Source organism: Xenopus laevis, chromosome 6L (genome assembly GCF_017654675.1).
Source record: "Xenopus laevis strain J_2021 chromosome 6L, Xenopus_laevis_v10.1, whole genome shotgun sequence".
NCBI classification, from domain to species: Eukaryota; Metazoa; Chordata; class Amphibia; order Anura; family Pipidae; genus Xenopus; species Xenopus laevis.
In genome coordinates this window covers 83,937,291-83,950,615 of record NC_054381.1, presented here as the reverse complement: position 1 = coordinate 83,950,615, position 13,325 = coordinate 83,937,291, and the positions used below count along the sequence as shown (strand labels likewise).

At 37.8% G+C, this 13,325-nt stretch overlaps 1 protein-coding gene across 3 annotated transcripts in view; it reads left to right on the top strand.

The window, feature by feature from the left end:
• cdh12.L (cadherin 12, type 2 (N-cadherin 2) L homeolog) overlaps nucleotides 1-13,325 on the top strand; it is a 579,800-nt gene that overhangs the window by 477,102 nt on the left and 89,373 nt on the right. For all 3 annotated transcript variants that reach the window (XM_041566243.1, XM_041566242.1, XM_018266856.2), the window contains one exon: nucleotides 10,042-10,161. In XM_041566243.1, coding sequence (XP_041422177.1) covers nucleotides 10,042-10,161 — 120 coding nt within the window. The remainder of the gene's footprint in view (nucleotides 1-10,041; nucleotides 10,162-13,325) is intronic.

The window sequence follows — 13,325 nt, the reverse complement described above, 5'->3', positions numbered from 1 at the left end:
AGACCCTCGGTACAAGCATAAAGTGGCAGAAATGTTACCAACATACCACAAGTCTGAAAGGATGCTGCTTTTACAAACCAGCCTGCAAAACATGTTGTACAATGCTTTTAAGGGTGATGTCACTTAAGGAACTCATCAACATTCCAGGGGCAGAGGTGCCAGTAATCCTGCCACGAGCGCACCTGCAAGGACAAAGCACTTTGGCCACTCTGTAACGTCAGACATGCAAATGTTTTTTTGTCCAAGGCAGCGCCAGAACCCTTCTGGATCCACCCTCAAAGAACGCCTCGACCGGCAGGTAGCGGACTACCTGGCATTAACTGCAGATATCGACACTCTGAGGAGCGATGAACCCCTGGACTACTGGGTGCGCAGGCTTGATCTGTGGCCAGAGCTGTCACAATTTGCCATGAACCTCTTGTCTTGCCCCGCCTCAAGTGTCCTCTCAGAAAGGACCTTCAGTGCAGCAGGAGGGATTGTAACTGAGAAGAGAACTCGCCTAGGTCACAAAAGTGTGGATTACCTGACCTTTCTTAAAATGAATGAGGGGTGGATCTCGGAGGGTTACTGCACGCCGGAAGACTTGTTCTGAGTTTCTGACTCCCCATGCAGCTGTCCTTCTCTGCACGCCTCATGACTCCACACACAGCTGTCCTTTAGCGTCCTCCTCCCTCCACCACCGTTACAAACTAGGGTGCAAACCCTACTGGTTTAATTTGAATCCAGGTAAATCCTGAGTTTTTCTGGCCTCTGTGCTTCAGTGGCTGCGACAAAAAAAAATGAATATTTTCAGCATTTATATGGCATATTGTTTCTGGCCTCTGTGCTTCAGTGGCTGCGACAAAAATAAATGAATATTTTCATCATTTGTATGGCATATTTTTTCTGGCCTCTGTGCTGCAGTGGCTGTGACAAAAAAAAATGAATATTTTCAGCATTTATATGGCATATTGTTTCTGGCCTCTGTGCTTCAGTGGCTGCGACAAAAATAAATGAATATTTTCAGCATTTATATGGCATATTGTTTCTGGCCCCCTGTGCTTCAGTGGCTGCGACAAAAATAAATGAATATTTTCAGCATTTATATGGCATATTTTTTCTGGCCTCTGTGCTTCAGTGGCTGTGACAAAAAAAATGAATATTTTCAGCATTTATATGGCATATTGTTTCTGGCCTCTGTGCTTCAGTGGCTGTGACAAAAAAATGAATATTTTCAGCATTTATATGGCATATTGTTTCTGGCCTCTGTGCTTCAGTGGCTGCGACAAAAATAAATGAATATTTTCAGCATTTATATGGCATATTTTTCCTGGCCTCTGTGCTGCAGTGGCTGCGACAAAAATAAATGAATATTTTCAGCATTTATATGGCATATTTTTTCTGGCCTCTGTGCTGCAGTGGCTGCGACAAAAAATAATTAATATTGTTTGCATTTATATGGCATATTTTTCCTGGCCTCTGTGCTGCAGTGGCTGCGACAAAAAAAAATTAATATTGTTTGCATTTATATGGCATATTTTTTCTGGCCTCTGTGCTGCAGTGGCTGCGACAAAAAAAAATGAATATTTTCAGCATTTATATGGCATATTGTTTCTGGCCTTCTGGTTCAGTGGCTGCGACAAAAAAAACATAATTTTTCAGGAAAGTACACATGCCTAATTTTTCAGGGTTCTGCAACAGTGGCAAAATCGCATCTTTTATGGTCACCGCAGGTGATCAATAAAGTAGACCAAAACTGGGCCCACACTGCAGAATCAGTGTTTTTTGGTTCACTTCACTGTACATTGAATTACCTCTGCCTGACCGTGCACGTGCGCACAAGCACGGTGACTGCTAAACACACCACTACAGAAATATTGCCACCAACAGGACGAACATCCTGGAGGTGACAAGCTCAACTAGTAATTAACAACTATCATTTGCTCACTTGACGGTATCATTCATTAAAGCTCTTTGCGTTTTTTTGCGTTGCAGTAAGCGCCGCATTTCGTCTTTGCGTGTGAACAGGCTGTAACCTTTACATGTAGACGCCGGACGTTTTAAAGCATTTTATTACACAGGTTTAGAAATGTAGTGTGATTTCTGCCCTTTACAGCACAAAACGCAGCGCTGTGTCAACAATGTATTTTTCCGATACATTTTTGCCCTTGATCCCCCTCTGGCATGCCACTGTCCAGGTCGTTGCACCCTTTAAACAACTTTAAAATCATTTTTCTGGCCAGAAATGTCTTTTCTAGCTTTTAAAATTCGCCTTCCCATTGAAGTCTATGGGGTTCGCGACGTTCGCGAACCGTTCGCATTTTTGACGCAAGTTCACGAATATGTTCGCGAACTTTTTTTCCGACGTTCGCTACATCCCTAGTGGCAGGTTTAAAGTAATTCTCCAGAGTCTGTACTGTGGTAGTGTAGGAGGAATTTTGTGGAAGTTGTGAACATTTGGTATGCTTCAGAGCCTAAGGAGTGAAGTAACAGGGCCCTTTTCCTCATCCAGACCAGATGCCAGTGAGTAGATAGAAAACTGTTCATACCACAGGTCCCCCATGGGTGCTGCAGAAACTTTTCAGGGGGATGCACAGAGGGTCTGGATGTCCTTGTCGCCATTGTTATATCACAGTAATGCACACAGGCTGTTATCAGTTCACCATCTTTATTTCACAAACACAGCGACTAGCTTCTCCTCCCATTATTCCCAAGGCTGCAACATTCTGACATCCTTAAAAAGTAATTAACTTTATAAAACTTAACAAAGCTTATGCAAATACACAACACTATGGATTTACAGGTTCAGTTCTATTAACCAAAGCTTGTTTGATACAAACTATACAATGTGCAGGTGACAATTGTTTCTTTCTCCAGAATCTATTGCACCCAATATATCAGGAAATACAAAGGGCAGTGAACAGACTCCTTTAAAAAGTAGACAAATGTATTATTTATAAGGATACAAAGGTCATACAGAAATTACAAAAATTACTTATTTAAAAAAAATTACTTAGGGCCACCTAATACCATTTGCTAATATGAGATGTTAAAAAAGATAAAAAATATATTTCTATTAATAACTTCATACAGTAGGATAATATGATGATTAACTTGACTTAATATAAATTCATGTGCTATTCCATATAGCATCTTAATAAAACACCAGCCATGCTATATTTTATATATTTATTTTCAATAACATATTTGGGTTATTTCAATGTCAGTTTTAAAATCTAAAGCAATAAGGCATAGTTTAATACCATGCCTGCCTGAGCACAGGTAGCATCTGCCATTAGTGAAGGTGAGGTGTCAAAAACAGTGAGTAGTTGATTGATTCTTCTTGTTCTTTTGGGAATTGCTTTAAAAACAACACGGCTGGAAGTACTCAGGGACTGGATGATAAAAAGAAAGGAAAGAAAAAAATCAGAAAGTTCAACCTACAATAAAACAAAAATATTGAACTTTATTTTTAAATGTGCTTCTAATATTCTAATTCAAATGTATGAACTAAATATTGGGAATGCATAAAAATAAAAAAGAATAATATTGATATGCCTTCCCATCCCTCATTTGGTTACCTTACTTTGTTGGCAACAAATTGTGTGTGTGTGTGGGTGGGGGGTTAGTAGTTGCAATGGCTGAATAGTTCTGCCCTTTTTCCAGCAACTCATCAAAGAAACAACTCAATACCCCTAAACACTTAAAATAATACTTCAGGACCACTGTAGCTGTGGTATTTTCCTTTCCATACAACAAAACAATCAATCTTCTGTAATCTGTAAATGTTTATTATCATTAATATAGACCTGAAAAATAACTGTGTAAGTAACTAAGATGCTAAATTTTAGATGCACAAACTTTGGCAGGTTAAGGGCATCTCTGCAACGTGTTATTTTTTTCTTCTTCTTTTTATTGAGAAACCAGTTAATAAGGGGCTCCTTTTTAAATAGATCCAATTCTAATAATATAATGATTGATGAATGGGCGATTCAGAAGAAAATTCAATAGAGACTAGAACAAAGAACATGACAGTGGCCCAGGCCCATATGGTATTCATCCCAGGGTACATAAAGAGCTTACCTGTGTGATTGCTAAACCACTCTACTTAATTTTCTTTGCATTATAACTTGATATTGAGAGATTTCAAAATTGCTAATATGTGGGTGTTGTAGTTAATCAGTGATAGGAATGCTTTTGGAGGTGATAAGGGATAGTTTGTGCCAGTATAGTTTAGTATAGGTATCAGAATACATATACAGTATATATATACTGTTTATATATGTGAGTGCATAAATAGGTCTGTATATGTGTGTGTAATATAAGAACAGGAGCTTATTTGGAAGGGTTGCACTTGATAGACTCTTGCCCTTTTCAACCCAAAATAACAATGTAACAAGTTATTGTATTTTCTACTAGCTAAAACATGTTTTATCTTGGGGTTGTAACAACAGAGAATACAGACCCTGTGGCTGTGTTAGAATCTATTTTTTCCTGCACCATCTTATACAACTGTCTGGTCTTCATTGGAAATTCTGCTACATATCCTCAGTTTCCTTAAATATTTATCTTCTTTATGACCCTTCATAATTACTTTTTCATATAGTGTATATTATATAATTTTTATTTTTCCGCTATACTGTTCCCATCTAGCATTGTTCCATCTAAAATGGTCCTTTTTGTTTCCTAATGCTCTTCTTCTCTGTGTCATCATTTTTAGCTGCTATCAACACATGCTGTTCCTGTAACGAATGCAACCCTTGCAAATGTAATTGTCACACATAGCAATAGAAAAAATGTAAAGGATTCAAAATCTTCTATTTTAGTTATTGAGAATGATAAATTTAAGTAGTGCAATACTTAAAACAAATATTTATAATACACATCAATTTCTATTGTACATATATGTACAGGCCCCGGGACAGTGCTACATCTCAATGTATACAATGCTTATAGCAGACTGATCATTTAGTAGATCACATTTATGAGGTGGCTTCAAGAACCATGAGGCACCCTATATCCAGAAACAGTGCTAGACTCCCTGGTCTTGGCTCTTGTTTCTGCCTTAAACAGCCACCTTTCACCTCCGGAGGAACCCTCGGCTAATTGGATGCCGCCAGCTCTTACTAAGAGAGGAGCAAAGCTAAAGGTTTTGGACGAGCAAAGGGCATGATCGTTTCACCAAGGATACTAGATGGAAGACAACACAGCTTGGAAGACAGACCAGACTACGCAGCATCGACGGACAGGCTGGGCCAGCACAATCAGAGTTAAGAATAGTCAGACAGGCTGGAATCAAGATTGGAGAGCGTAGAATAGTCAGACAGGTCGGAATCAGGATTGGAGAACGAAGAGTAGTCAGACAGGCAAGGGTCAGCTTGGAGAGGTCAGAGTAAACAGGCAGGAAAGGGTCAGGATACAGAGTTCAAAATAGTCAGGCAAGGCAAGGGTCAATAACCAGAAGATCAACAGGATTCACTTAGAAATAGCACCAGGAACAAACTAAATTGAACCTAACAATGGGCAATGTGTTCAGTACTGAAATCCCTTTAAATACTTTCGAATTTCATGCCAATGCGTGATGACATCATCACGCTGGCGCATAAAACCGGAAGCGCGCGGCCGTGCACACCATAGGGGAACCGGCACAGGAGGAAGCAGGACACATGAGGCTGGCATCCCCGCTGGAGACGCCGCAGACGCCTCCACCAGACGCTAGCCCACCAGGGAGAGCCACTGGACCACCAGGGTAAACTTTATTCGTTACATATATGAACACATTCCTTGCATGGATAAGCATGGATAAGTAGATTGACATTGTAGCACAGCTAGTGGTGAGTACATCCTGCTTTGGCCTTAAAATTATGCAGAAGGGAGTGCAACAGAATGCAGCAGACAAAAAAAAATCATGTTATTTTACTAAATGTGTAATTATTCTAACTGTATATTGATAGTACTTTCTAATAGTACTTACTTTTTAGCGACAAGTTTCTATATAGAAGGGATATATTAAATCTCTCCCTTCTTCAAAGGCACTGCTGTGGCTACACATGTCAGACACCCCTAAACCCAGCCCTGGTCACTGTATGTTTATGTTCCCCTCTGTCTCTTGATATGTACATTTCTTACCACATGTTAATTATTAGATGACATCCTGTTATCAGTTCAGGTAACTGGTAATTATGACCTCTATATCCATAGTGCCAAACAGTCTTAAGCCTGGTACACCTACACACATTCCATTCCATTCATTGCAACCCTTATTTGTTATAGCACAAATGATGCCCTGGTGATTTGGTGACTATTTTTCTATTCGTTCTAAGCTTGAAATCATCCAATCATTGTTATTGGTGCTTACCTGTGATTCTAATACTATGCCATCCATGTTCCTCTTAATTAAAATTGCTCATATCTTTGCCATATCTTGACAAGACCCAAAGCACCCAGATATTTATAAAGAAGTGTCACTGTAAATGGTGTGGGTGTGGGATAACTTTTCTTCATTATCATATCATTCAAACATGTTGTTGGCTTCAGTCTATATTTTCTATGAAAGCAATAATGTTTATACAGGTATGGGACCTTTTATCCAGAATGCTTGGGACCTGGGGCTTTCCAGATAACAGATCCTTGATGACTTATATCCTTATAATTTTAAATATGAGATGCAATGTTTCCTATATACCGCCCCCCACACACACACACAAACACACACATACACGGGAGGCTAAGTTACTTATTTTTCTATATAGCTATTATTAAAGGATATAAATATCTGTTATCTCTATGATTTTCTATGGGAATGATTTATGATGGATGTGGGTGTTGGATAACTTTTCTTCATTATCATATCATTCAAACATGTTATTGGCTCGAGCCTATATTTTCTATGAACTATGAAAGCAATAATGTTTGTACAGGTATGGGACCTGTTATCCAGAATGCTCGGGACCTAGGGTTTTCCAGATAACAGATCCTTGATGACTTCTATCCTTTTAATTTAAAATATGAGGTGCAATGTTTCCTATATACCCCCCCACACACACACACGAGGCTAAGTTACATATTTTTGCTATATAGCTATTATTAAAGGATATAAATATCTGTTATCTCTATGATTTTCTATGGGAATGATTTATGATGGGTTTAAAATGCTGTATTGCTTTATCAATTATACCTACGTAGCAGTGCAGAAATAGGTGATAGCTATGAATCTGTGATAAATGAATGTAGACAATAAACTCTTGGAATGAGCATTGTTTACAAGATGAGGTTGCTCAAGTGATTTATTGTTTAAAGCATCATTGCTATCTCTATTTTAAATTTCAGGCACCTGTAGTTTTTCATGAGCAGCCAAACATTCTGGCTCTGAAAATCTTGCAGATATGGTACATATTCCAAGCAACTAAAATTGCATTATGTAGAAAATTATGTAGAATGGTGCTTTTACAAGAATATGTAGATGAACATCTACAGTACCACTTCATTCAATTTTGCCTGTTCCCCTTAATCATACACTTTGATGTACTGTATGTACAGAAAGTTCCTCAGCAGAACTAAAATATGTGGTGCATAGGGATGTAGCGAACTGTTCTGCGGCGAACTTGTTCGCGCGAACATCGGCTGTCGCGCGACGTTCACCAATAGGCGTTCGCGTCAAAATCGTTCGACCATTCGATTAAAAATCCTTCGATCGTTCGAATCGAACGATTTTCGGATGTTCGAAGTTCGCGAACTGTTCGCATTTTTTGCCGGTGTTCGCGAACGGCGTTCGCGAACACATACTCGGCGGTTCGCTACATCCCTAGTGGTGCATATTTATATAATTCAATGTTACCATCCAGCACACTGCAAACTTTCACTAAAAGTTATCCAGCTTTCCTTCTTTCATTAATGCATCATCTGCATTCTATAGTTGGGTGAATTTTATGTATTACTTTTTACTTTAGTTTAGTACTTTTAGTTTTAGTATGTTTGGTATTTTATGGAAATTGGGTTATTCCAAACTTGGGAACACCATGCCTTAAAGCTACTAAAAACTTTTAAATATAAAAAATATACAGTTTGCCATCAATATAGGATTTGTGCTATCTTATCGTCAAGAACTGTCTACACATTAACACAAATCCATAAACAATGAATTGTTTTTTTTTTAAATGGCAGAGAGAGATTAAGAGAGATAAGAGATTCATTCTGTGACTTGGTTGATGGGGTAGCTATTTCTGTATGTGTACAGTCAGTCTTGCAATAAAGTCATCCAGGTGATGATGCCTGGAGTGGAAGCTGGCAAACAGTTGACTATACCGTCAAAAAATTCCCCAACTTCTGTTTCTTTGAACAATTGAACAGATAGATAGATAGATAGATAGATAGATAGATGTATACAGAGAGATAGAGAGTTCTTCTAGAAGACATTTTTGGTTGCACATTAAAAAAAAATTGGCTTAAACATTGTGCATAATTGTTGTAATTGTAATTATAAAAATATTAATATTTAAAGGCTATATATTAATTTAATTTTCTAATGCATTGATTTAGAGTATAACCCTCTTACTATGTTATCAACATTTACAGTAACACTGGTGACATGTATATTAAAAAGTAAAAATATTATTTTTTGCTTGCATGTAAAACTATTTTTACATAGTCCATCATGTGAGGGATCTGAATTATGTTTGCCATTTACTTTATAGCCCATTAAAAAAACATTTGTCATGAAGTCTGGTTTTCTGTTGTTTCACTGTTTACTTTGTAAACAATTTATAAATTATCTTCTATTGAAAGGCAAAAAATATTTTTTAAAGAATATATCAGCCACCTGTCTAGTTCTACCAATGCCTATTCAATAGGGTGAAATAAAATCAAAGCACCCCCACCCTTACATGGGTTGTTGTTTTTCACCATAGCCCTGAATATATAATGCTAAATGGTGCTTTGGGAAGGAGGATCTTTTGGTGGAAGTGTCCTGACACATCAGACTCTAAAAAGGGTATGATTTTGGGTGGATCATGTGAGCGTATGTAGGAGTAACTGGGGTGATCAGGGTAGATTTGGAGCATATTCTTAAAATTTTTGAATTTTTAGGGGCATATTTACTTAGCTCGAGTGAAAGCATAGAAGAAAAAATACTTAGAATTTCGAATGTTTTTTTAGCTACTTCGACCATCGAATTGGCTACTTCGACCTTCGACTACGACTTCGACTTTGAATAGAATGATTCAAACTAAAAATCGTTCGACTATTCAACCATTTGATAGTCGAAGTACTGTCTCTTTAATAAAAACTTTGACCAAGTACTTTGCCACCTAAAACCTACCGAACATCAATGTTAGCCTATGGGGAAGGTCCCCATAGGCTTCCTAACAATTTTCTGATCAAAGGAAAATCGTTTGATCGATGGATTAAAATCCTTCGAAGTAATTGTGGTAAATCTTTCGACTTCGATATTCGATTTTACTTCGACGGTCGAATATTGAGGGTTAATTAACCCTCGATATTCGACCCTAAGTAAATGTGCCCCCAAGTATATGGTGGTATGGCAAAATGTGCTACTGCAGCTTCCTCCATGAATAGACTGCTATCTGTGTTCTAATAAAGCTCAAAATAAACCAACTGATAGTAATGGGTATTGCACCTCCTCATCTTAGGATGTGAAAATGTTGTTAAAGTTATGTAGTAGGGAAGTAGTATTGCTGGCAGATACATTCGATAATTCACATTATTTAATTTAAAATTAAAAATAGTGATGGGCTTCGCCAAAAAATTTGTAAAATGCATTGAAGTCAATGGCCGTCAAAATCTTTTTACACGCACAAGAATTTTTCTTGCCGCAGTTTTGCAAAAAAAAAAAACTACAAATAGCAAAATGCGAAATTTCTCCATGAATCCATGACTGGTGAAAAATTTAGCTCAAGGCTGATCCAGGGATTGTTGTGATTGGTCTTTTGGTGTCAGAAAGAAATTACAACCCCCTTTGAGGCAAAACACACTACATCAGAAGCTGAAAAAAGGATTGTATTTATTTGAATTATTATTTTTTATCTGTTTTGTTCTTTCTTATAGGTGCTTATGTGCTTCAGGTGAAAGCTACAGATTCAGATGACCCAACTTATGGAAGCAGTGCAAGAGTGGTTTACAGTATCCTTCAGGGACAACCTTATTTTTCAATTGATCCTAAGACAGGTAATCTTCTAATAATCATTTTTATTATTTTTTATTACTTATAAAGTGCCAACATATTCCAAAGCACTGTAAATAAGATGGGTGTACAGACTGAAAATACAAAATTGCATACAAAAAGACAATTTATACTACACATGTAGTAAAGGGGGTCCTCATTACTAGCGTTATCTGATGAATTACAAAGTGAACTGTAAAAAAATACCTATTTTAATCTGTGATGTTTTATAAACACCATGACATTTAGCATTACAAGGAATACCCAAAGGCATGCATTTTTTTTGCATTCAGCTTAATGCTGAACTTGGGATGGTTAAATATGATTGTTAAAAAGGCACCATTAAACATAATGTGTCGGTTATTGCCTTCCATTAATTGTAATAAAGTTTTTTTTATGAAAGCTTAATCATTACTGAAATGTATTTATTAGCTATCTGGTAGGTATTATGTATTCACATAATTATATATTAACAAAAACAATATAGCTCAAGATTTTTAGAATACAAGAAAGACATACACAGTATTCATGAAAACCAGTTGTGAAAATACCTGGTGCTATAATTCAAATCTTTAAAGGGCCCATAGCCAATTGTTCCATGCCCAATGTAGGTCTATTTTCAATAGTTTCTGGGTACGATATCTAGTCTGTCTTGTATGTTCCTGACTTAGTCTGTTCCTGAACATCCCTAATTTGTTGCCTGTCCTGGCCTCTGCCCATTTATTGACCATTCTCTTGGATCCTGCTTTTGTACTGCAATACTGTTTGTACCCGGCCTGTCACCTTGACTATGTCCTTGTCTTCATATTTTGTACTGCTCTGCATGATTGGTATCAATTCAGCCTGTCCCTCAACCACGCTCATTGTTCCCCATCTCTAGTTTTCATTTGGTTCCACTGTCTGCCCAGAACACTCTCCTTGGTCCTCTCACTATAAGACCTGGTGGCATCAGGGTAGTGGAGAGCTCCTCCCAAAGCAAAAGGTGGCTGTTATAGGTGGAAGTATGAGCAGAGGCTGGAACCGTGGGGTTTGTTCTGGGTTTTGGATACCTTACTGTGGTAGAGTGACAAAAACAATGTGGGAAAAGGTGTGTTTTCCCTTTAAGATCTCCATAGTTGGAGAGGTAGACACCAAGAAGGGTGTTAATAGACAGAGAATATGTTCTCTGTTTAAAGGCTTTGGTGGCCAGGTTCTGGAAGCTGGAGTATTCTGGAAAGAACAGGCAAGCCAGGTACTCCAATCCAGTAGTCCAGCTCACGGATTGGAGCTCACCTTCCACAGGAAGGCTGTCCTGTGGAAAAGTATTTAGTTCTAGTGAGCCTGTTAGGAAGGTCTCTCGGAGCAGGACACAGGGCAGGAAGGATAATGCCTGTGTGAGGAACTCCCAGAGGGGCTGGGGTGCCACTTGCCACTGCAAGGTGCAGAGAGAGGAGACCAAGTGACAGAGAGTCTGTCTGTCTGACCGAGGAAAGCCAGGAGGCTGAGCAATCCCCCAGAAGTTTTGTGAGTACAGGGGTGACCCTACTTATGTGTTTGCTTACTGGTAGTCCGCAAAGGGCCCAGTTTAGTAAGGGAACGCTTCATGTGTGAAGGTAGAGCCCAGTGGGTATGAGTTATTTTTATGATTTGTTTTGTATCCTGAAATGGTCACCCCTGTATGTAAATAAAATGTCTTAAAGAGAAGAAAAGTGTCTGTTATGGATCCCGCAGCTTACACTTACATAACACCAGTTTCCTCTGAATAAATAAATTCTATTTTTTACAAAAAGCCAAAGGTGATGCCCTGTGTTAAAAGGTACTACAAACATAAATACACACAAAAAATGTACTAGTATGCAGAACTCCATCACTACATTTGCATAGGTCTAGTTTTAAAGCTAAGAATACTGAGATCTGCCTAAAAAATCCTATTTTAACAGACCTGGACTTCAATTTTTATTTCAGGCTATGCATAATAGGAATACAATATATTTGTGTCATTATAGCATAGGAGAATATATCCTATGAACCACTACAAATTTTTAATAATGTAAATAGAGAGAAATGTTTCCTTGTAACACTTTGCCCTGTTTTTTTGCAGCCCCCTGCCAAACATTAAATGTAGTATGGCAATAAACACTTATTTACAAGAAAGCAACTTTTTTCATAAGTAGTCTTTAATGCATTAAAACATGTATCCCCCATATGTAATATAAGGCACTGAGTTTTCCCAGGAGCAGTAACAAATATCAACCAAATATGATGTTTGCTTTATGTGACCAGTAAATGGTATCTGCTGATTGATTGCTATAGGTTACTGCACCTGGGCAAACTTAGTGTATTTTATTACATAACCCCAGTAATTTATTAATTTGTATAATCACTGTTGAGATGCTATTTATCATATTTACACTTGGCATAAATGGTAGAATGATATAAAACACTAATGAATCAAAGCACTTTTGCTATTGATAGCATTATTATTATTTTGCAAACTGAAAGATAGAGAGATATACTGGTTATCTTATGGATCTACAGACCATACAAAATGGTCTCATATGGCATGTTAGTAATTTCTAGTGACACATCCATCTTCGCCTCATTTATTTTACTCTTCCTGAGCTGCCGTAACAGATTTTGAAAATAGAAGTCACTCTGGGTTATATATACAATTAGGCTACATGAACACATAGGGTCAAAGCTTAACCATTTATCACTTGCAGCAATATTAGTTATATTTACAATATGCCTAATTTCACCTTCTTTCTCCAAGTGGTCCATTTGTCCTTTTCTGCACCTGTGGTATAAATGTACTAGGGAAGCACCGAATCCAGGATTCAGTTCAGGATTCTGCCTTTTTCAGCAGGATTCAGATTCGGCCGAATCCTTGTGCCTTGCCGACTTTTCGTCACAATAAAAAAATTTTTCCTTTTATGCCCCATATTTGCATTTTAATTTGCATATGCAAAATAGGATTCGGATTTGGTTCGGTATTCTTGAGAATTTTTCACCAAAGATTCCAGGATTTCGCCAAATCCCAAAAAGTGTATTCGGTGCATCCCTAAAATGTATATTCCTCTCTTCTATTTTTTAGCACATTAATGGGCATCAAGGGTACATAACAATCTGACTCCTTTAGTGATGAGCAAAATTTTTCACTTGGTATGAATTGTCAGAATAATTCTGCAGG